Here is a 23,613-nt window from a genome sequence, read left to right as displayed (position 1 = left end):
TGCACAAACCACAAAAGTTTTGGGATAGTGTTCTGTGGACTGATGAAACAAAATTAGAACTGGGCCCATGGATCAACGCTATGTTTGGAGGAGGAGGAACAAGGCCTATGAAGAAAAGCAGGGCTGTGGAGTCGGTCCAAAAATCCACCGACTCCGACTCCTCAGTTTAGGATTCCTCCGACTCCTCTAATTTGCATATTACAATTTTGTTGATTAACAGTATGTAACGTGAAATTCGTCTCTTAACTGCCAATGCTTAGGAATTTTACAAGACAACTAAAGTGAGAAGGATATGTAGACTACTATATTTATTCCCTTTAGACAAAACTAGTCCTTGGTAAGAGTACTTGTAAAAGGTACAAACCGGAACAAAGAACATCTATCAGGCCCTAGGCAATGTAACTGTGGGTACATGTAAGAGTGATGTGCAGGTACTCTGCAGGGGAATAAGGAGATTCTTCCTCTATTACACATTATGCATGTACAATCTGAACATGGATCAGGCCCTAGGCAATGTAACTGTGGGTACATGTAAGAATGATGTGCAGGTACTCTGCAGGAGAATGAGGAGATTCTTCCTCTATTACACATTCTTCATGCACAATCTGAACCAGGTTTATGGGTGACAGACAACACCTCTCTGTTCAATGTGCACAACCTTCTCAGTGGATTCCCTGCAGCTCTGTGGAGAGTGCATATGTAGAGTATAGTACTACTGTGTAACAAAGTAAACCTGAGACAGATGAAATTAAAGTTTTATACATACCTGGGGCTTCCTCCAGCCCCCTTCAGGCTAATCAGTCCCTCGCTGTCGTCCTCCGCCACCTGGATCTTCTGCTATGAGTCCAGGTACTTGAGCCAGTCTGGTGTAGTACGCATGCACACACTCCGCCGATGGGAGCATACTACACCTGCGCAGCACTATTGCGCAGGTGCAGAATACTCCTGGCTGTGGAAGCGGCACGTAGCCAGACTGTGCTGACTGGCTGAATTACCAGGACTCATAGCAGAAGATCCAGTTGGTGGAGGTGGACAGCGAGGGACTGATTAGCATGAAGGGGGCTGGAAGAAGCCCCAGGTATGTATAACACTTTTGTTTTCATCCGTCTCAGGTACCCTTTAATTTGTAGTCACCAAACCAAATTTTAACAACATATCAAATTATTTGATTTCATCAGCAAAGGGAGTGCATACATTTGCATAAACCAGCATCAACTCAGAAATATTTCCCTCTCATTGATCATCTCTATTAGTGACACGGCTACACATTAGGCTTTATTCTTACAGCATAGACGGTATTTAGTATATATGTTACGGCCAGAACCCGTAGTGTGGCCACTTCGTGTTCTGGCCAGCCACTTCGGGTTCTGGCTGGCCAATGTGCGAAGTGGCCGCAGCGCAGCGGCCAATGTTAGAAATGTTATGTTTACGCCGTCTGGCTGCTAGCAAATTTATGACAACCTTGCTTAATTTAATGAAATATAGCCGGCGGCAATGTAATAGATGAAGCCGACGGCTTTCGCACTGCCCCTCTCCTCCTCCCCTGCCTCTCTCCTCTCCCTGCCTCCCATACAATAAGTAGCAGCTGGCGGGGACATGCAGCCAGAGAGAGTCGTTCGTCGCGGCAGGGTCAGCAGAGCGGGGAGGCTGCAGACATTGCTTCTGCCAGCACCCGCTCTGCAGGAACGGCAGGATTCCCCTGTCGCGACGAACGACTCTCGGGGACACTCGTGTCCCCACCGGCTGCTACTTATTGTATGGGAGGTGGGGAGAGGAGAGAGGCGGGGAGAGGAGGAGAGAGGCTTCACATTGCCGCCGGCTATATTTAATTCAATTAAGCAAGGATGTCATAAGTTTGGCCGCAGCGAGATGGCATAAACATAACATTTCTAACATTGGGCGCTGCGGCCACTTTGCACATTGGCCGGCCAGAACCCGAAATGGCTGGCCAGAACGCGAAGCGATCACACTTCGGGTTCTGGCAGTAACATATATAAGAGATTCCTGTGTACACATCATATATACTGTACAGTCACAATCAGATATGTATATCTGACTTTATAAATACGGGGACTGCTTTATTGAAGCAGCACAAGTAACTCATTTTGATTGGTTTATTTCATTTTTGTGGACTAAGCACAGCTATTACTGTATGTATAAATTATTTATGACTATCTGAGAAATAGAACATTTTATCATATTTTCTATTTTAATTACAGTTACAAATTCATTAGGAGTCGGAGTCTGTGCATTTTTTCCCGACTCCAGGCACCCAAAATTGCTCCGACTCCACGACTCCGACTCCACAGCCCTGATGAAAAGAACACCTTGCCTACTGTGAAGCATGGCGGGGGGTCAATCATACTTTGGGTCTGTTTTGCTTCTGCAGGTACAGGGAAGCTTCAGCTTGTGCAAGGTGCCATAAATTCTCTTCAGTACCAGGAGGTATTGGATGAAAAGGTGATGCAGTCCATCACAAACCTGAGGCTTGGAAGACGTTGGACCTTTCAACAGGACAATGATCCCAAGCATACCTCCAAGTCCACTAGAGCATGGTTGCAGATTAAAGGCTGGAACATTTTGGAGTGGCCATCGCAGTCACCACAGTTAAATCCGATTGAGAACCTCTGGTGGGCCTTAAAGAAAGCAGTTGCAGCGCGCAAGCCTAAGAATGTAACTGAACTGGAGGCTTTTGCCCATGATGAATGGGCTAAGATACCCGTAGATCGCTGCAAGACACTTGTGTCAAGCTATGCATCACGTTTAAAAGCTGTTATAACTGGAAAAGGATGTTGTACTAAGTACTAAGAATGAATGTCACTTGGGGTTGAATAAAACTGATAATGATGTGCGCACAGAAAAGACATTTGTGGTTATTTCATTATAAATGTTATGTTATATTTGTCTGACTTACAAGTGCCTCTTTGATTTAATTGTAAACAAGATGACTGAAATGATCAAAATCAATGTCAAACTGGCCAAAACGCTCAATTTTAGTGGGGGTTGAATAATTTTGAACACAACTGTATGTGATGGCCATGGCAGTCTATACTGACTCCAGATTTATAGCACATTTTGATATACAAAATGATAAATCACACATAAGCAAATCTGTGCAAGTATTTATCAAAAACAAAAGCATTTATACACAATTATAGACATCTAACAAATAAATGTGCATCAAAGGGTATTATCCACAGGCACTAACCACAGCTTGCTATAAGGAGTTGAGAAACACTGGCTTATACTATATTTACTTGGCGTTGATCTGCCTGTAAAAAGTTTAAAATTAATCATTCATCTATATAGCATTATTAGTCACAGCCTTGTTTCAAGTTATGTTAAAGCAAATCTGAAGCGAAAATAAACTTATGAGGGCACAAGAGAGCGATCAGCTCTCATAGGCTGAAGCCTATGACTGCCGATCGCTACGATTTGGCTGGCAGGGAGTACATTTATAAAAAATAAAAATACAATAAATATTTGGAAATAAACAACTGGGGTGTGATCAGACCCCACCAACAGAGAGCGCTGTTGGTGGGGAGAAAAGGGGAGGGGTGGGGAATCACTAGTGTGCTGTGGTGTGCGGCTCTGCTGCTTGGCCTTAAAGGGAACCTTAACTGGTGGGGAAAAAAAAATTCACTTACCTGGGGGCTTTCCCCGGCGGAGGGAGACCGGAGGGCACCGAAGGACCGGCGCAGGCACAGGACGGCTGCAGGAGGCTTGGGAAAGCCCCCAGGTAAGTGAATTTTTTTTCCCCCACCAGTTAAGGTTCCCTTTAAAACTGCAGTGGCCTATTTTGAAAAAAAAATAGCCTGGTCTTTAGGGGGGTTTAGCACTGTAGTCCTCAAGTGGTTAAGTTAGCAGGGGTATAATTTTACCATGCCACTTATTTATTTTATGCGTAAAATTTCTTCTACACATTTTGCCAGTGCCTAGTGTCATTCTGGTTTTTTGTATGGCATATTACTAAAGGTGGCCATACACTTAGAGATTTGCAGCAGATTCAACCATCAGATAGATTTCTGTCAGGTCGAATCTGACAGGAATCTATCTGATGTGTGCCACACACTAGGAACAGATTTCCAATAGATATCAGATTTAAATCTATTGGAAATCTTATCTAAATGCATTACTGGACCATTAGATGCAACTCTATAAACCATCGATCTGCTGCCAGGACCTAGATCTTCCATCCTGTCAGATAGATGAAATCCATTGAAATCGGCCACAAATCAATCTATAGATTTGAAAGAATCAATTTCTGATTGATTCTATAGGATCGATCGATGGTTGGCTGAAATCGACCGTGCATGGGCGCCTTTAGGTGGGCATGCAATACTAATTCTCCATTAACATAAGCATATTCATGATTATAGAAGTGGTTTATTATGTTCTTTGATCATCTGATTTTTAGGCATCGTGTAAGTGTATTTGAGTCTAATATTTTGGGTAGAACAGTTGTGTTCTTCTGCAGTACTTAACCTCCTGAGCATTCTGGACGAGCTGAGCTTGTCCAGAGACGCCGGAGGCTGTCGCTCAGGCCCTGCTGGGCCGATTTTTACGAAATAAAAAGGAACACACGCAGCCGGCACTTTGCCAGCCATGTGTGCTACCTAATCGCCGCCACAGCGCGTCGATGCGCCGCGAGCAGCGGCGAAAGAGGGTCCCCCCAGCCGCCCGAGTCCAGCGCAGCCGGACCAAACAGTTCCGGCCAGCGCTAAGGGCTGGATCGGAGGCGGCTGACATCAGGACGTCGGCTGACGTCCATGACGTCACTCCGCTCGTCGCCATGGTGACGAGGAAAGCAAAACAAGAAGGGCCGCTCATCGCGGCCCTTCTTGTTACTTCTGATCGCCTCCGGCGATCAGAAGTACGGATTAGGAGCGCCCTCTAGTGGGCTTTCATGCAGCCAACTTTCAGTTGGCTGCATGAAATAGTTTTTTTTTTAAATTTAAAAAAAAGTCCGGTCGCCAGCATGGCGATCTTAATAGAACGCCAGACAGGTTAAAGCAAGATTAAACTCTGACTTTACATTAAAGTGGACCTTAACTTGCACAGGGCAGAAGGAAAACATAGAGAAATGCACTCTATGTATTAAGAGAGTGTAGCCTGTTTAATTCTCCCTCATTCGTATCTAATCACAAGTTGTAGTTTGATCTCTCCCCTGTGTCACATGCCTGCCTATGGCAGATAAGCCCATTTGAAAGCACAGGCTGTTAAGCAATATGTCTGCTTCCATGAATCAGGAAGTAGAAACTGCAATTGTATTTTGAGATTTGCATCAGCTGTAACAAATACACGTTTTTGTTTAAATTGTATTATGCTATTGTGTATCTTTTAGAACAGAAAGGAGTTCTGAGTTCAGGTCCACTTTAAATAAAAATCTATTTTCCTACCTTTTATTACCCATACAGTTACCATATTTGCTTTTGCGCACAAGTAATGTCTGTTTACAAATTACAGTTTATCTGCTCTGAAAGCTGCTGTTGCATTTTATTGCATAGCTGCTGTATTTATATAGTAGAATCTATCTAGTGATCACTTCTCAGCTTTCTCTGCTTCTAGTATGCGTACAGCTCCATTTCAGCACTGCTGCCAATGTTAGCTGTGGCTGACAAAGGAATGTAAACAAATGATGTTATCAGCTCTTCCAAACAACAAGCTTTCCACCGAACAGGAAAGTGCTGTGTTTAACTGTTTGAATGCTGTTCTGTCACAATTTTTTTTGTTATCGCTTTTATGCTGTAAAATAGGAAAGCAAAGAAGACATGCTGAGTTTCATACCTCTTAACCTCCTTAGCGGTAACCCCCGAGTCAGGTTCGGGATGGAAATCCGCAGCTCAGACCGGTAATCCCGAGGTGGATCCATCAGAGGTGTGGAAATGTGTAGGGCTGCCACAGATCTATTTAGCGGTATGATTTTTAGGGTTTGAAAGCATGTGAAAAAAATTGCACCGCTTTTGGAAAAAAAATCGGGAAATAATCATACCGCCAGGGAGGTATTAACTCTGAGGGTTTTTTTTGGTGTTTTTTTTAATGAACTCCGTTTTAATAATTTATACAGTTGAGATGGTTCTTGAATTATACTTACATAATCCTGCTGCCAAAAGATTTTTGTTTGAGAAGGACTCTCCTCTATGAAAGGGGTTGACCCTACATACATGCAATTGTTTATTGTGTTTTGCTAGGAAATTTCAGATTGCCCAGTGAACAATGTATGACAGTAGGTAACATGACATCCCAAATTTTCAGTAAGCCAAGACAGCTGTTGCAAATTTCCCTTGTAAAGGCTGATGTTCTGCACTTGCAAATTTGATAATGATTGAATCTGTAAACTGCAATCATACACAAAGCTAGTTAGCATTTAATTGCTAGATGTTGAACTTTTCAGTGTATTGAATTGCATGCTGACATCTTACCTGAGGGGGTAATGGAGATCAGAGAGCGTAAGGCTACTCTCCTTCACACCAGCCACAAGTATCTGCATTGCGTAAGTACTTCATCTCCTCAGAATTAATTGCAAGGAAATGTCAAATGGATTGGCTGGAAATTACCCTGATATTAATATGTTTGGATTGATAAGCATCAAGCATATCCTGATTAACTTGTCAGAAATTACTTGCCTCTCAAGGTGTCAAGAGGCAGCGCTGTTACTTGAGTCTGAATGCTCATAAGGCTTGGAGAACATTAATTACAAAAATATGATTTTATTTTATGTAGCATATTTGGGGTTACAGGTTTATTTTCTTTTTATAATGATTTAAATCTGAAATTCCGCATTATGCATATTTTTTATACTTTTAGTAACTGACATCTTCCATGTTGTTGCTCAGAAACAGAAGAGCCAGTGAATTCTAATAAATTAAGAGCAGACTGACTCACACAGGAGGGACACACTTCATCCTCCTTTTATAAGTGAGCCGCATGGACTTCATAAAAGCCTATACTTAGTACTTTGGCTGGGTTCACACCATACTGCAAACGTGGCAGGGATAAATGCGCATCCGCTCAAAATCGGATGCGCGGGCGCTGTTCCCACTGGCTTCTGTATTTGCACCACCACCTTTCTGCCAGTAATTCTGCCACTTTTCTTGACGTCTGTGCCATCCTTGCTCATCGCTGGAGAGACCAGGAAGCATGGTGCGTCCTGTTTGTGTAAGAAAAAAAAAATTGGAGGATTGGTATTGGTTCCCATGGACCAATGAGAATTTTCTCTGTTGCAGTCGGATTCCCATTGGTTTTTCTGCAAACTAACAGCAAGCCCTATACTTCCTGGTCACTGGGACGGCACTGACAAATTTCTACTGGAAAGGTGTGCAATTTTTATGCGGTGGGAAGCCTAGTGGGTACGGACACTGTCCATTCCTATAGGCTTGCATTTCATCCTATTCATGTTTGCAGTTGGCATTTTGCATTTGGCTGCATTTGCAGTTCAGTGCTGGCGTCGTGCATTTGACCGTGTAAACACATAGGATGCATATTCCGTTTTTGCGTTTAACTGCATTCCATTAAACGCAGTGTTTTTACCTGTAGTGTGATTGGGACCTTAGTGTGAAGCAACACGTTTCATGCAGTGTAGAGGCAATAGTATAGCGTGTAGTTCCCTGATTGGACACTCTCTCTCTGGACAAGAGTCTGGGCAACCCCTGAGTGCATTGTTCTCTTATTCTCCTTTCCTGCTGGAAGCTTCTCCCTCATGCACCACACATTATCCCTCCTTTTCCTGCTACCATAGCTTACAAAGCACAAGAGATCGAGTCCTGATCCCTGCGAGTTACAGTCTTTGTATTTGTGCACAAAACTTAAAAGATACATAAGCTAAACCACAGAAAAAACGCAGGCTACAAATGTCCCCTTTGAAAGATCGCAACCCACAAATGGGTCTGTCATCTGCAGGGGTGCGCAGTACACACCTCACGATTGCGTTCCCGTTGGCGGGAGCATTCTACACTTTCACAGTTCACAAACACTTGAACTGTGTAAGCACGGAATGCTTCCAGCCACGGAAGGGTGTTCACGAGAGGTTCGCATTTGCGCAGAAGACCGCAACCCAGAGGGGACAGCGTCAGCTATGATTTTGTTTTTAGGTGCCTTTGACAAAATCAACAACTGAACTGAACATTTTGCTTGATTCTTTTCACATTTATGCAGAAATTAGCGGATGAAATGTATATCAGCAAAAATCGTGAGCTTAAAGAGAGACTGAAGTGAACAAAAATTGCTATTTTTACCTCTTAGTTCGCTTCAGTTCTCTCAGTAGAGGTAAACCGCAGTATCCACGAGCCAAAACGAGGGCTTCTACGCCTCTCCCTGCCCTTCTGTCTTCCTTCACAGAGAGGGGCGGGGAGAGGCGGAGATCCGCACGGCGATTGACATCAGTAGAGGCAGAGCTACAGCTCAAAGCTCTGCCTCCCCGGGCAGAAAAATCCACAACCAAGAAAGTCGTGGGATTTTTCCCCGGGATTTGGGGGGTATAAATCCCTCGTTTTGGCTTGAGGATGCTGTGTTTTATCTCTACTGAGACTACTGAAGTGAACTACGAGGTAAAAATAGCAATTTTTGTTTGCTTCAGAGTCTCTTTGAAGGAATAAAATTGTTGTTTTTTTCAGCACGTACACTAGCCATCATTTAAAGGGGTTCTGTGGGCGAACACGCTGAATGCAGCGCTGGAGACTTGGGCGCAGCCGGCGCCACCATAGGCCGTAATAGGAACTACGGCTATAGCAGGCACAGAGAGTAACTTCAGCGCCATCAGAAGACTGAGCTGAAGTTGCTTTTAAAACAATAATTCAGCTTCCAGCAATTGCTGGAAGCCGAATTATTTCATTCCCCACCACCCATGGCGGCCTGGAGGGGGAATAGTAATTAACACGGCCGGGACTTGTGCGGCTGTATCCTGCGCCCAAGTCTCCAGCACCGTTATCTCTCGTACGCTCTGTGGAGGGGTGTTGAAAATAAAAACAGACACTTACCTGGGGCTTCTATCATCCCCGTGTAGCAGTAATGTCCCACGCTGTCCTCCTCCGATCCGCCGTTCTCTGGCCCCGGTCTAGCGCGGCATGCCATCCGACTGCGCGGCCGTGGGCGCACGACTGCATTATTGTCAGACGAATAATTGCCTGGTGCCGGTGTGGGACATTACTGCTACAGGGGGCTGATAGAAGCCCCAGGCAAGTGTCTGTTTTTATTTTCACCCCCCCCCCACACACACACACACAGAACCCCTTAAGGCTAGAAACCCACTAGGAGAGCTTTTCTGAGCGCTTTGTGATTTGAAAAGCTCTAGCTAATGTAATGCTATGGGTGTGATCCCACTTGAGTTATGTGATTTTATAAAAATCCCCCATAGCATTGCATTACCAAGAGCTTTTTCAAATCACTCACGCTTAAAAAGCGCTCCCTGTGGGTTTCTGGCCTTAGGGCTGATTCACACTACAAGAGCTTTTTAAGTGCTAGAGATTTTGAAAGTGCTCAGTAATGTAATGCTATGGTGGATTTTTACAAAATCCCATTGCTCCAGTGAGAACACACACATAGGATAACATTACCAAGAGCTTTTAAAATCACAAAGCGCTTAGAAAAGCTCTTGCAGTGTGAACGGGCCCTTAAGCCTGAATTTTCAGAATGTGTGCTGCTTGAAGCTCTTCCAATAATAAAAAAATATCTAGCATATGATTTAAAGATTTTCTGTGTAACCCTGACGATATTAAGCAATTTATTTTTGTGACCTTGAAAGGAATGCGAACCTTAACCGATACAAAGCATGTACAGACTTTTATAAGATGAGAAACTGTGATACGTTACTGTGAGAATTTATTTTGGTAGAGAACTGTGAGAATCAATGAATGTTTGGCCATTATTCTGATGACTGGGTGGTGTGTTCTTGCTGCAGTTCTTCCCTTTGACAGCTAGGGGGCAGTGCCTCCACAGTTATTTGATGTTGATCAAATCTATAAAACAGTACATAGCTCTCCAGAGGCAGCTAAGGCTTTTATTATACTCTAGCTATGTTTTGGAAATACAATAGAGCAGTTACGCCGGCTGTTAATCACAGATACTTGCTGGGTACCTGCTTTATAGTTGGCCTTTCAGTTAGCACTGCTTTGTGAATCGATCCCCTGATCTGCTGCATTCTTGTTCAGGGTCTATGGCTAAAAGTATTAGAGGCAGCGGATCAGCAGGATAGCCAGGCAAACTGGCATTGCTTAGGAAATTAATATGGCAACCTCTATATCCTTCTCGCTACAGTTGTCCATTACAACAACAAAAAAAGTGAAATCAAAGATGAAGGCTTTGAGGCATTTTTCTTTTTGGCCACTTAACATGATGGGCCTTGAGTATTAAAGGTGCCCATACACTCGTCAGATTGGCAGCAGATAGATAAGAAATGCATCTGATGATCTATCTGATGCGTTTTTAGAACATTTTTTTACCAGGATAGAATTCCAATAGATTTCAGTTTGAAATCTATTGAAATTCGATCTGATGGCATTATTTTGTCATCAGATTTCCATTAAGGCCAATGCAAACTGATAAGCAATCTCATCAGATCGACCTAAATTTTCCACCCTGCCAGTTCGATGGAAATCCATCGAAATCGGCCATCGATCGGTCGATTGGCCAACCGATTTGCGATCGATCGGGATCGGTAGGCCAGAAAATCGGCTGAGTGTATGGGCCCCTTAAGTCTTCCATAGAGATCTTCTTGTTGTCAGTAGCAACCAGTCCATAGAGATCTTCTTGTTGTCAGTAACAACCAGTCCCAGTCATTTTCTTCCCTCATTCTGCATTGGCCATGATGGGATATTTTATATCCAGATGCATTTCTCCTCTAAGTATTTCCCTAACCGTGGCATATAGTCATGGATGTGTTACAATACTTTCAATCCTCCCAACCAATATTGTCCAACAAATCTGGATTTAGCTCTAAGACACATATACGGTACACGTTCTTCTGTCTGTAAAAGGACTGAAAGTAGACAGCCATGAATACATCACATATAGGCACTGGATACTACTACACGTCCACTAGAACTTGATGGAGCTTCTTGGTAGAAAATGTCACTATTTTTTTTTTGGGGGGGGGGGGGGGGGGGTGTTTTTAGTTTAATGTTGATGCTATCAGCTTTTGGGATTTATTTTAGCATTTATGAAGTGGATACAAAAAAAGTCCAAAGTGTTTGACCCGTTACGCAAAGTGCTTACAGGTGTAGGACGTATGCACGGGTCACAGTAGGAAGCTTGTGACCGAGCATCGTTCCTCATGCGAAACAGCTGTCAGCTATTCGCTACCACCCACACCTGGCCACTCATCTGCTTGGGCATCCCATGATTCTTTCACTGTCTACTTGTATGATATGAAAGATGGAAACTGGTTGATCCTGTCATCTTGTCCTTCTCCTAAAAACAGGTATTCTTTCTTGACCCAAACCTCACCCACACTTACCCAAGTGTATACACCATGCATTTTTAATCTAAAAAGCTGTATTAATATGAATAAATGTGCCCATTTGCCAGCTGTGTAAGCTTGGCTTGGATTGTGGTGTGTACTGTATGCTCCTGAGATATAAATCCATCCCTTGTTCTTACCCTTCATTGCTCCAAACAAAATAAAAAAATATATATTTTTCATTGATAGCAGGCTCAAAATAAGTTTGTTTATTAACCAGACACTTATGAATATTTGACTCATTTTAGCTGGCAAATCACCTTCTATTTCTGTGCTACAAAAGAGAATCCCAGTACTGTTCTTTGAATCACTGAGCTGTTTCCAGCCTCAGCATCTTATTACATAGAAAAGGAGACAAGGTTGGATTTAATTACGTTTTACCCTGAGACCACCAGCCTTAAATGGACAAGAGTATCTTACAAAATTCAGACCGCTGTCTTGCAGTTACTCTAGAGATCTTCTATGGACTTCTTCTATTTGCTCATACTAGAAGAGATCACAAGGCTGCCTGGTGCCTCACTGGAGTTTTATTATCACTGAAGCATTTGTAATGAAAAAAATCTTTACTTCTCAAAAAAAAGCGCAATCGGAACACTCAGTTGCAGAGTTTTCTACCAGCAGAGATTTTGCTTGTTATTGCTTAGCTTCTGTACTGTGCAGTTAGTTTGGGGGATTTCTCTGTCTACTATATTGTTGTCGGATGCGTAAGACCAGCATTAAAAATCGGGATGATTTAATTTTTATTGGTTACGTGAGTGTACTGAACGCTACTTGATATGACGTCTTAATAATAAAGTGTATTTGTTTTAGGGCAATGTTTTACAGGCAACATTTATATGCAGCTAGTTGCTAGTGATATTGACTACTTTCTAGGCCTGAACGATTTTAGGAAAATATTGAATTGCACGATTTCTGTCAGAAATTGCGATTTTGATTCTCAATTTTCAATACTTAAAGATGGATCAGCACACTGATGGTGAGTATGAGTTCCCCCAGTATAGGTAGCCACATATAGGTGCCCTCAGTATAGTTTAGCCAGCTATAGGTGCCCCAGTATAGGTAAGCCAGCTATTGGTGCCGCAGTACAGGCTAGCCAGTGTATAGGTGCCGCAGTACAGGTTAGCCAGTATATGGGTGCCACAGTACAGGTTAGCCAGTGTATGGGTGCCACAGTACAGGCTAGCCAGTGTATAGGTGCCACAGTACAGGCTAGCCAGTGTATAGGTGCCACAGTACAAGCTAGCCAGTGTGTAGGTGCCACAGTACTGGTTAGCCAGTGTGTAGGTGCCACAGTACTGGTTAGCCAGTGTGTAGGTGCCATAGTACTGGTTAGCCAGTGCGTAGGTGCCACAGTAGTGCCACAGTACAGGCTAGCCAGTGTGTAGGTGCCACAGTACAAGTTAGCCAGTGTATAGGTGCTGCAGCCATCCAGATCCCCCTCACCACCACTTCTGCCTGTTCCGCTGCAACCCCCTCCTCAAGTAAGTTCCGATTAGATTCAGCCTCACTGCATTGCCGAGCGGTGAGCCGCAGGGAAGAGGCAACGAGTGTTGCCTAGTAACGGTGGCCACCAGGAAGTGATGTACCTCCTGGTACAGGCCCCAAACACTCGCCACCTTTTCCTTGCAGTGATGCCGAATGTCATCAGAACTAAATGGAGGAGGGTGCTGCGAGCGGAGGACGGTTATGGGAATGGAGCAGAGCAGGTGGCAGCGGATCGTCTTGCCCCGATCACAATTTTCGGTTTTAAACTGAAAATCGTTCAGCCGTACTAGTTTCTATCAATGGCAATGTCTTTCTTTGCTAGGATCATTGCTTATTTGGATTATCTTGTAAAATACAAGCTTATTGCTGCCACTGTTTCCAAACATAGTCCACAATCTCATACTGGAGGTGTATAAACATGCGTTATTAGTGTCACTTGTAAGGCTCAAGCTCAGTCTTTATGGCAACATTGTGGGCAGCGAGGGCCGAATCACGCTACACGGATGAAAAACTGATCCGTGGAAAAACGTATCCCCCAACCAAACAGATCCATTTTTTTATTGGACATCAGTTTTTCCGTTACCTCCCGGTCAATGCAACGCATCCGGCAATCCGGAAAAATCGCTCCCCAGACTTGCGTGACGGGCCGAACGAACCCGTTCCAACATCGCAATGTGAATGGATCTGTTTGATTGACATAGAATCCGTTCACATCCGTTAGGATCCCGTTCATTACATTTTATTCATGCCAGTGTGAGCCGGTTCTTGGGGACAATGCTTGGCTATACTCAAGTGTTGTGTTGCTCCTGAATTGCTACTTTCTGATACCCAATCTTTTTTTTTTTTTTAGGACCTGTAGCTCAATATCATGTATGAGCTCTGTAGTTCAGAATCCGTATTCCAAATGAAACGGGGGGGGGGGGCTTAATTCACCCTTGTCGCCACCTATAGCCAATGCACTCCACGTCGCGTTCCACATCACTCCAATACTTCCTCCTTCTGGGTTTTAAGGAGGAAGCATTGGAGAAATGGAATGTGACGAGCACATCGGCTGTAAGCAATGGCAAGGGTGAGTCAGGAAAACTGTGGTGTAGTTTGTGTGAATGCTAGGCTCGGACCCTACCTCCTGCAGACCATGGCCAAGCGAGCTGATGTAGCTAGGGTGGTGTTAATCCTGCTAACTATAGGAAGTAACCTATATGGCGTTGCAAGTTTGAGACTTTTGTGTCTGTGTCTCTTATTTAAAGGTTATACACCAGCATTCTTTTCCTTGCTGTAAATTTATTTTGCTCCATCTCGTTTTGACTTAGCTTGATCTTTTATTGTTTGTACTTTAATTTCTTTGTTTCGATAAAAAGTAAAAATAAAATACCTATTGATGGCTTTACATCTGTTGATTGTCATGTGAAATTGGGAGTTTACAATGCGTCAGCATCTCATCCCTTCTTCCATTTCTGTTTTCAGGATCTACAGATGTTCCCTAATCAGAGAAAAGCCATAGCCAAGTTTGAGGATCCCCTCCATGCGTTGCAGTTTCAGCAGAGGTTCCACAGGTACAGATCACTTACTGTAAAAGGGAATCAATGTTTTTGTGTGTGAAAATTAAGCATGTTCATTACTAAAATATTAATCTTGCATTACCGTATTTTTCACACCATAAGATGCTCCTGACCTTAAGACGCACACTAGGTTTGGGGGACAAAAACCAGGGAAAAATTATATACTAAACCTGGTGCGTCCATGTTGCAGGGGCATCTTGTGGAGATCCCCCCCCCCCCCAAGCTTTCTCTAAGCTGCACTACCCAGCTTAAGTAGCCCCTACTTCCCTTAGCCCCACTAAGCCTCCTGCAGCCCCAATGCATTCATTGTAGCACCAGCAGTGTGATCTGTGTGAAAAAGGGGGCCCCTGGTGGTGGCAGAGAGATCCCGAACTGCAGAGTGGGGTGGCCTCCCATACTTTGATCTACTTCTGACACTTGTCCCACTCTCCTACTAAGTCTCCATGACCCCGGCAACTAAGTGGCTCCCCCACTAAGCCTCCCATGACCCGGACACCTAAGCTGCTCCCTGCTAAGTTTTATGTGACGGCCAGATCAGATGAGTTTCCTCCGAGAGCTGCCGAGGGTGACGGTAAACTTAGCGGGGGTGGGCGCTCATTTGTTGCGGGTGCCTAGAGACTTGACGTGGACCCGTTTAGGTCCTAATTGGCATGTGGCACAGTGTTGTTTTAATGGAATACTGTAGGGGGGTCGGGGTAAAATGAGTTGAACTTACCCGGGGCTTTTAATGGTCCCCCGCAGACATCCTGTGCCCGCGCAGCCACTCACCGATGCTCCGGCCCCGCCTCAGGTTCACTTCTAGAATTTCAGACTTTAAAGTCTGAAAACCAATGTGCCTGTGTTGCCATGTCCTCGCTCCCGCTGATGTCACCAGGAGCGTACTGCGCAGGCCCAGTATGGTCTGTGCCTGCACAGTATGCTCCTGGTGACATTAGCGCTAGCGAGGACACGGCAACGCAGGCGCAGTGGTTTTCAGACTTTAAAGTCTGAAATTCCAGAAGTGAACCGGAGGCGGGGCTTGAGCATCGGTGAGCAGCTGCGTGGGTACTGGATGTCTGCGGGGGACCATTAGAAGCCCCGGTAAGTTCAACTCATTTTACCCCGACCCCCCCTACAGTATTCCTTTAATGACTAAACAGATTTTTTCTAGTACCCTAAACACTGTCTGTTCTTTTTGACCACAGACCTCTCGGAAGATTAGTGCATAGCTGAATCATTTCTTCTTTATCTTATATACTACATTGCTGTATAATATGTTATTTGATTGCAATGCTCTTGTAACATTTTATATTGGGGGCCTTATATAGGCTTGGTTACGGACTGCCTTGTTTTTAATTGTTTTTATATGACAGTTAATACTTAATACTTAGCGGGGAGCAGCTTAGGTGTCCGGGTCACATAATACTTAGCGGCGAGCTGCTTAGGTGTCCGGGTCACATAAAACTTAGCGGGGGAACCACTTAGCTGCCACTTTTTCACACAGATCACACTGCCGTGGCTGCAGGAGGCTTAGCGGGAACACCGCAAACATTCTCAGTGTGGAGGGGGGGGGGGGGGGGCGACACCAAAATGTACTGTTCGGACCATAAGACGCACTGATTTTTTTCCCCCTACATTTGGGGGAGAAAAAGTGCGTCTTATGGTCCGAAAATTACAGTAAGTAAACGAACGACATAGAAATATTTCATATGTACCATTTGCAGCCCATAGGGGGTGAGCTCTAGGCAGGGAGAGCAGGTTTGTTACAGCTTATACAGCTTCTGCTTTTGAGAAATAGACCCAGGAGGTCCGATGGTGATCTACAAGAATGCTCACCCTTTCTTCCTTCCATAGCAGTCAACTTTTTTTTTTAATCTAAAAATCAGAGTACAATGAAACCAACCCTTATTTAACTCCCAAATAAAGCCACACCTACAGTGGAGGAAATAATTATTTGACCCCTCACTGATTTTGTAAGTTTGTCCAATGACAAAGAAATGAAAAGTCTCAGAACAGTATCATTTCAATGGTAGGTTTATTTTAACAGTGGCAGATAGCACATCAAAAGGAAAATCGAAAAAATAACCTTAAATAAAAGATAGCAACTGATTTGCATTTCATTGAGTGAAATAAGTTTTTGAACCCTCTAACAATAAAAGACTTAATACTTAGTGGAAAAACCCTTGTTTGCAAGCACAGAGGTCAAACGTTTCTTGTAATTGATGACCAAGTTTGCACACATTTTAGGAGGAATGTTGGTCCACTCCTCTTTGCAGATCATCTCTAAATCCCTAAGGTAATCGAGGCTGTCTCTGTGCAACTCTGAGCTTGAGCTCCCTCCATAGGTTTTCTATTGGATTAAGGTCCGGAGACTGACTAGGCCACTCCATGACCTTAATGTGCTTCTTCTTGAGCCACTCCTTTGTTGCCTTTGCTGTATGTTTTGGGTCATTGTCGTGCTGGAACACCCATCCACGACCCATTTTCAGTTTCCTGGCAGAGGGAAGGAGGTTGTCGTTCAGGATTTCACGATACATGGCTCCGTCCATTTTCCCTTTAAAGCGATTAAGTTGTCCTGTGCCCTTAGCAGAAAAACACCCCCAAAGCAAAATGTTTCCACCCCCATGCTTGACGGTGGGGACGGTGTTTTGGGGGTCATAGGCAGCATTTTTCTTCCTCCAAACACAGCGAGTTGAGTTAATGCCAAAGAGCTCTATTTTGGTCTCATCAGACCACAGCATCTTCTCCCAGTCACTCACAGAATCATTCAGGTGTTCATTGGCAAACTTCAGACGGGCCTGCACATGTGCCTTCTTGAGCAGGGGGACCTTGCGAGCCCTGCAGGATTTTAATCCATTGCGGTGTAATGTGTTTCCAATGGTTTTCTTGGTGACTGTGGTCCCTGCTAATTTGAGGTCATTCACTAACTCCTCCCGTGTAGTTCTAGGATGCTTTTTCACCTTTCTCAGAACCATTGACACCCCACGAGGTGAGATCTTGCGTGGAGCCCCAGAGCAAGGTCGATTGATGGTCATTTTGTGCTCCTTCCATTTTCGAACAATCGCACCAACAGTTGTCACCTTCTCTCCCAGCTTCTTGCTAATGGTTTTGTAGCCCATTCCAGCCTTGTGCAGGTCTACAATTTTGTCTCTGACATCCTTGGACAGCTCTTTGGTCTTTCCCATGTTGGAGAGTTTGGAGTCTGCTTGATTGATTGATTCTGTGGACAGGTGTCTTTTATACAGGTGACTAGTTAAGACAGGTGTCCTTAATGAGGGTGACTAATTGAGTAGAAGTGTCTAACCACTCTGTGGGAGCCAGAACTCTTAATGGTTGGTAGGGGTTCAAAAACGTATTTCACTCAATGAAATGCAAATCAGTTGCTATCTTTTATTTAAGGTTATTTTTTCGATTTTCCTTTTGATGTGCTATCTGCCACTGTTAAAATAAACCTACCATTGAAATGATACTGTTCTGAGACTTTTCATTTCTTTGTCATTGGACAAACTTACAAAATCAGTGAGGGGTCAAATAATTATTTCCTCCACTGTACATGGTTTTGTATCTCCAGTTCCTTTGTGCCACCTTTTAGTCCCCCTGTGCCACCTCTGCCTCCGTGTGTCCTTCTGTCTCCCTTTGTGCCTCCTTCTGTCTCTCTTTGTGCCTCCGTCTATCCCCCTGTGCCACCTCTGCCCGCCTGTGCGTCCAGAGATGGATTAAAGTGAAATAGTGCCCTATGCACGTATTGACTTTTGGCCCACACTTGATGACCACCTAGCTTTTTTGGGAAGATTTGTTGGGGGTTCGCAAAAAACTGGGCCTCTAGACTCTCTCCAGGCCCTAGGCACCTGCCTAAGTTGCCTTGTGGAGGATCCAACTCTGTGTGTGTCCCTCTGTGCCTCCCTCTGTCACCCTTTGTGCCTCCCTCTGTTACCCTTTGTGCCTCCCTCTGTTACCCTTTGTGCCTCCCTCTGTCCCCTTGTCCCTCTATCTGTTCCTGACCCCCTCCTGCACTCCCCCAGTCCAGTGTGTAAAGGCAGAGTATAGCACAGCAGAAGCTGTGCTCTAACCTCCCCTCTGGAGTCCAGTGCTGTGCCTGTGCAGCCCTCCTGTATGTTTTCTGCTACATCTAGTGCTGGCTCTACTCATGTAAAGGGGCCATACACTGGTCGATTTCAGCCATTGATCGATTCTTTCAAATGTATTGATCGATTTGTGCCCGATTGGATTTGATCTATCTGACAGGATACAAAATCTAGGTCGATCTGCTGCTGGTAGCAGATCCATGGCCTATAGAGTTGCATTGGATCTAATGGTCCAATAATGCATTTAGATAGATTTCCAATAGATTTCATTTTGAAATCTATTGGCAATCTGTTCCTAGTGTGTGGCACACATCAGATTCCTGTCAGATTCGACTTGACAGGCATCTACCAGAAATCTATCTGATGGTCAAATCTGCTGCAAATTTATAAGTGTATGGCCACTTTAATAGCGTATACCTAGCATTAAAGCTGTAAGGAATCTTTTAGAGCAAAGAAGAAATGCTGAGTTTCAGACCACTGCGTAAACAAGGTTGAAAAGTCCCTGCTTTGTCCAGTGGGAAGCAGATAACTCTCCTTTATTTGCTCACTAATTAATTAGGCGTAAAGCTGATAATTTGTTCTTCATCCAGTAAGGATATCAGTTAGCTTTAGTGAGGTGTATATATGCATTGCAATGACATCAGAGCAGTCTTATAGTGTTTCATATTCATTTGTTACTGAGTTTAACCTCCTGGGCGATAATCCCAAGCTGAGCTCGGGGTGTGTCGCGCAGGAGGAGTTCTCAGGCCCTGGTGGGCCGATTTGCGTAATTTTTTTTTTGTTACACGCAGCTAGCACTTTGCTAGCTGCGTGTAACTTCCGATCGTTGCCGCCGATCCACCGCTACCCGCTGTGCCGCGCAGCCCCCCCTTCCCGACCCCTTGCGCAGCCTGGCCAATCAGTGCCAGGCAGCGCTGAGGGGTGGAATGGGACTCCCTCTGACGTCACGACGTCGGTGACGTCATGCCGCCCCGTCGCCATGGCGACCGGGGAAGCCCAGCAGGAAATCCCGTTCTGAACGGGATTTCCTGCTTACTCTGATCGCCGAAGGCGATCGGAGTGGGTGGGGGGATGCCGATGCGCAGCGGCTATCATGTAGCGAGCCCAGGGCTCGCTACATGATATACAAAATAATTTTTTTTTAAAAAAAAAGTGCTGCGCCCCCTCCTGGGCGATGTAATTATATCGCCCAGAGGGTTAATGCATCAGGGCAAGCATTTAATTTTGAGTGCAATCTCACTTTACCATATTTAATTTTTTATTTTGCCTTTCCATAAGTAGGAACCAACATAGCTAGGTGGCATGTATTGGCATGACTAGAGATTTGTACAGCTGGTGCAAATTGCATAACAGTATTTCTATAACTTACTAACACTGCAGGACAAGCCTTAATTATATTGTACGAAGTGGTTCCGTTCAAAATTGTATTTGCTAACCGTGTATTCCTACATTATTCCAGGCACATGATAGACTTGTCTCATATCAACGTATCACTGGGTACAGAATGACGTCAGTCGTGCACACAGGACACCACCCGAGACCTGACTGGGAAAGACACTTAGCGGACACTGTGGTGTCACACTCTGTACTTTGGATCTCATGGTTCACCACAACATGCGAACAGATTTGTTGTTAAATAGTGTGAATAACGAGCTCAGCTCAGTAGACCTTACTCCTTGGATGTCTGGTATTCTGTGTTCCTCCAGAACTTTGACCATTGCATGCAAGTCTGTGAACAGACACATTTCAAACAAGGAGAATGGATAAAAAAAAAAAGACTTGGGCATAAAAATAAACCCTCCTTTCTTGATAGACTAGAGATGCATGATAATGGTTGCTCTTCTCTTCAGAGCGTGCTTAAAGAACAGACACGTTTTTGTTAATTTCAGTCCCTAAAGTACATCCCACCCAGATGCCTTTAAAGCTCAGATGTCTCGAGAATTTGCCTGTCAAAACTGTTTTCCAGCTAACTTTTAGTGCAGGTTTCAGTAGAGTATATCATTTTTTGGTTAGCAGCAGAATATTGTTCATTATTTTTTGCATACTTATTCTTCCACTCGTTTCAGCTTCCTGTAGCACCGTAAAGTCTTCAACCCCTCTTCATTGGATGGGGCTCTAGCTCTGATTTCATCTGCAGGTAACACCTGGTCTTTCAAGCCAGTCATTCAGTTTTGGCACTCCTAGTTGAGTCTTCCAGGTTTTACTGATCCCACTGCTGTTCATATTTATTCCATAGAGTCAGGATCCTTATGTTTCGTTTGGCATAGCAGAAGGGATGATCTTCCTCCTTACAACATAAAGCCTTAGTCCTTTTTATTTATATGGGAGAACTCTCGCCAATATGCTAACAAATCTCTGAATTTGTTTTTAAACCGTTCCTTTTGAGTCATGCCCCCCTCCCCCCCCCCCCCCCCCCCCTCACATTCTGGAGGTAAAATTATTGCCTTTGCAAGCTGGGTAAATTATTTCACAGGTTTACTTAATGTGGGATTACTCTTAGCAACCAGAGATCACCTTTCTGCAATTTATTTCAGTGATGTGAATAGGTTCCTAATTGATTGCTTCAGTGGTTTTACCGAATTTAGGACCATTTTCCACCATCTGCCGGTAAAATTTACTGTGCACGCAAATATAACTGGCATTCACTCAAAGTACATAACGCACCCCCCCCCCACGGCTGGGTATAAAGTCGCTGCGTCATGCTCAGTGATGTCATACGCATGCACTCCCGGCCACGGGAGCACTCTTGGACATGCACAGCCTGGCCAGCGCCTGCACAGTAACTCCGACCCTGGTGACCGGAAGAGGATCCCAGGGAGATATTGGGTGAGCTACGGTGGGCAGAGGGGGAGAACAGGCGGGACGGTGAGCATCTGGACAGATGGTAGTATATGTCTGTTCCCCCGTTTCTAAAAAATAATGAGCTCTGGTATCCTTTAAGCTACGTATAGATGCTGATTTCCTGTTGTCCATGAGGATCATTGGTGATCATTCTGGATGACCGTTTTAGAATTAGTTGCTGTACAGACATGGCTACAGGCAAGCATTATGTTTTTCTCTGTGTTGAAAAGCGAGTTAGGGAGCCATTATTGTGGGTAGCTACACATCAAGGCATAGCTCTATAGTGATGAGCGAGCAGAGTTTCGCAGTAAGCACATCTTTACCCACTTGTGTTCGACGAGGGGGCCGTGGCAGAGCAGTTTCATTTAGCTGTATGATTGCCTCTTACTGCTGCACTCCGTCCCATCAATACTCTCTCTTTTACAGCGATTGTTCCAGCTGTGAAGGAGGAAGAGTTGGGAGGGTGGAGCTTGGGTGATCTGCCAAGTCGAGAAGATGGAGCAAAGATAATATGCCAAGGTCAGGAAAAGAGTTGGTTGGCTGTGTTAGATTTTCCAATTCTAGCTCTATCCATAATCCAAGACTGAGGATGGTGCAGCTGACATTTACAAATAATGCAATCTGGTAAGCTGGTGTGTTACAGCTAGAGGATTAACACATTTTTTTTTTCTGAAAATGGACCCTGTGGTCACCCATTGATCACATTGCCGGATTGTCTCCATTTTGTAGAACATTGGCCTGATTTAATGAGAATTGGTTTAGCCCACAATAAATTTGCAGCCCCAATGGGTACACCTAATTAAGAGTACTAGTGATTTATCTTCTTCTTTATAATTTAGAGCTAATCATAGAAATATGGTCAGACCTGCAGATATGACTAATCGACAAAATATTTTTTTTTTAACATTTGTTGGCTTATCATGCATGTTCATGTAGCGGTGACTAGCCAGACATTAAAACTCTGAATGTATCACAGGTATCTTAGTAATCCACAAAAATGGATGCCCTTTATTTAAAGCACAGTGAATCAGGGTTGTGTGCTTATTTTATACACATAAAGATCATAGCCTAATCTGCCAAAAATTTACAATTTTTAAAATCTTAGCCACCCCCGTTAATGTGCAACTGTCATGGGCAACATTTAACATCAAACCACAGTGAATAGGTGTGATGATAATCTTTCAGGGAGCCAATGGGATGACCTCTGATTTTAGCCAGCTGTTGGTTTCCATGCTCTGTCTCTAATGCCGTAATGAAAGGAAGGAACTGATCAGATTGCTACTGGTACATTCTGTATTTTTTTTTCAACTCTGCTCTTCTTCATACTGTTATTGTTATAATACTATTGTCATAGTTTTGGTTAAAATTGATAGCTTAAACAAGGCTGTAAGCAGTATTCATCCCATATTCATTTTTGCAGCCTCTCATACCCTTCATCTTTCTTCTCCAAAATATTGAAGTGTTGACACTTTTGGGGGGAAATATGACCTATTGCCTCTGTCCTCTTATGCCTGTGCAGGAGGGTGAAATATTAGATTGAAGCAGAGAGACTAAACTTTGAGGACTCTTTGGCTGTAATTAATTAAGGGGTAGTGATTGACTTTGGCTGTAATTGACTAAGGGGTAGTGATGAGTTAAAAAAAAAAAAAAGTTGATCGAAAGGAGTATGTAAATAGCAAATGAAAGCCTTTAGATGCTGGTTATTTACCAATAGTGTTGACGTGTTGGGAATATTCAGATTCGGAGCCTTGTTCGAATTCTTTTGATCAGAACCTGAACCTTCGTACATGTGCACCACAGCAGGAGGCGTTAACTTACCCTTGTTGCCGCCTTTGTGTGCTGCCATCCATGTCGCATTCCATCTCTCACATATTTCTTCCTTCACAAGGAAGTATATGAGAGCTGGAACTCGATGTGGAGTGCAGCAGGCAGAGGCGGTGATAAGGGTGAGTTAGCGCCCCCTACCGCAGTGTGCATGTATGAAGATTCAGGTCCTGATCTGGAAGAATTCACAATGCTTTCCTAAATTTGAAAATTTTCAACACTTATCCCCAGTTGCCAGCTGTAAACTGTACAAAGTGCTTTGTCTGAAACCTTTTGCCTTACAAGCCCAATTTGATCTCCTGATAGATTTACTCTTGAAGTGTTTGGTTGTTGTTTTTTGAGTTTTGCTTTTTTGGCAAAAAAATCTACAAAAAAAAAAAAAAATCAA

At 44.0% G+C, this 23,613-nt stretch overlaps 1 protein-coding gene across 2 annotated transcripts in view; it reads left to right on the top strand.

The window, feature by feature from the left end:
• RBM33 (RNA binding motif protein 33) overlaps positions 1 to 20,232 on the top strand; it is a 139,131-nt gene extending 118,899 nt beyond the window's left edge. Inside the window, exons 18-19 of one of the 2 annotated variants that reach the window (XM_068235874.1) lie at positions 14,402 to 14,490; positions 20,020 to 20,232. In XM_068235874.1, the coding sequence (XP_068091975.1) occupies positions 14,402 to 14,490; positions 20,020 to 20,068 (138 nt within the window). In that variant the 3' untranslated portion in view covers positions 20,069 to 20,232. Of the gene's footprint in view, positions 1 to 2,219; positions 2,818 to 14,401; positions 14,491 to 20,019 lie in introns of those variants that run through there. The other variant, XM_068235876.1, reaches the window with a different exon arrangement.
• The last annotated feature ends 3,381 nt before the right edge of the window (positions 20,233 to 23,613 follow it).

This window comes from Hyperolius riggenbachi, chromosome 5 (genome assembly GCF_040937935.1).
Source record: "Hyperolius riggenbachi isolate aHypRig1 chromosome 5, aHypRig1.pri, whole genome shotgun sequence".
NCBI classification, from domain to species: domain Eukaryota; kingdom Metazoa; phylum Chordata; class Amphibia; order Anura; family Hyperoliidae; genus Hyperolius; species Hyperolius riggenbachi.
This window is presented reverse-complemented; position numbering and strand designations above follow the sequence as displayed.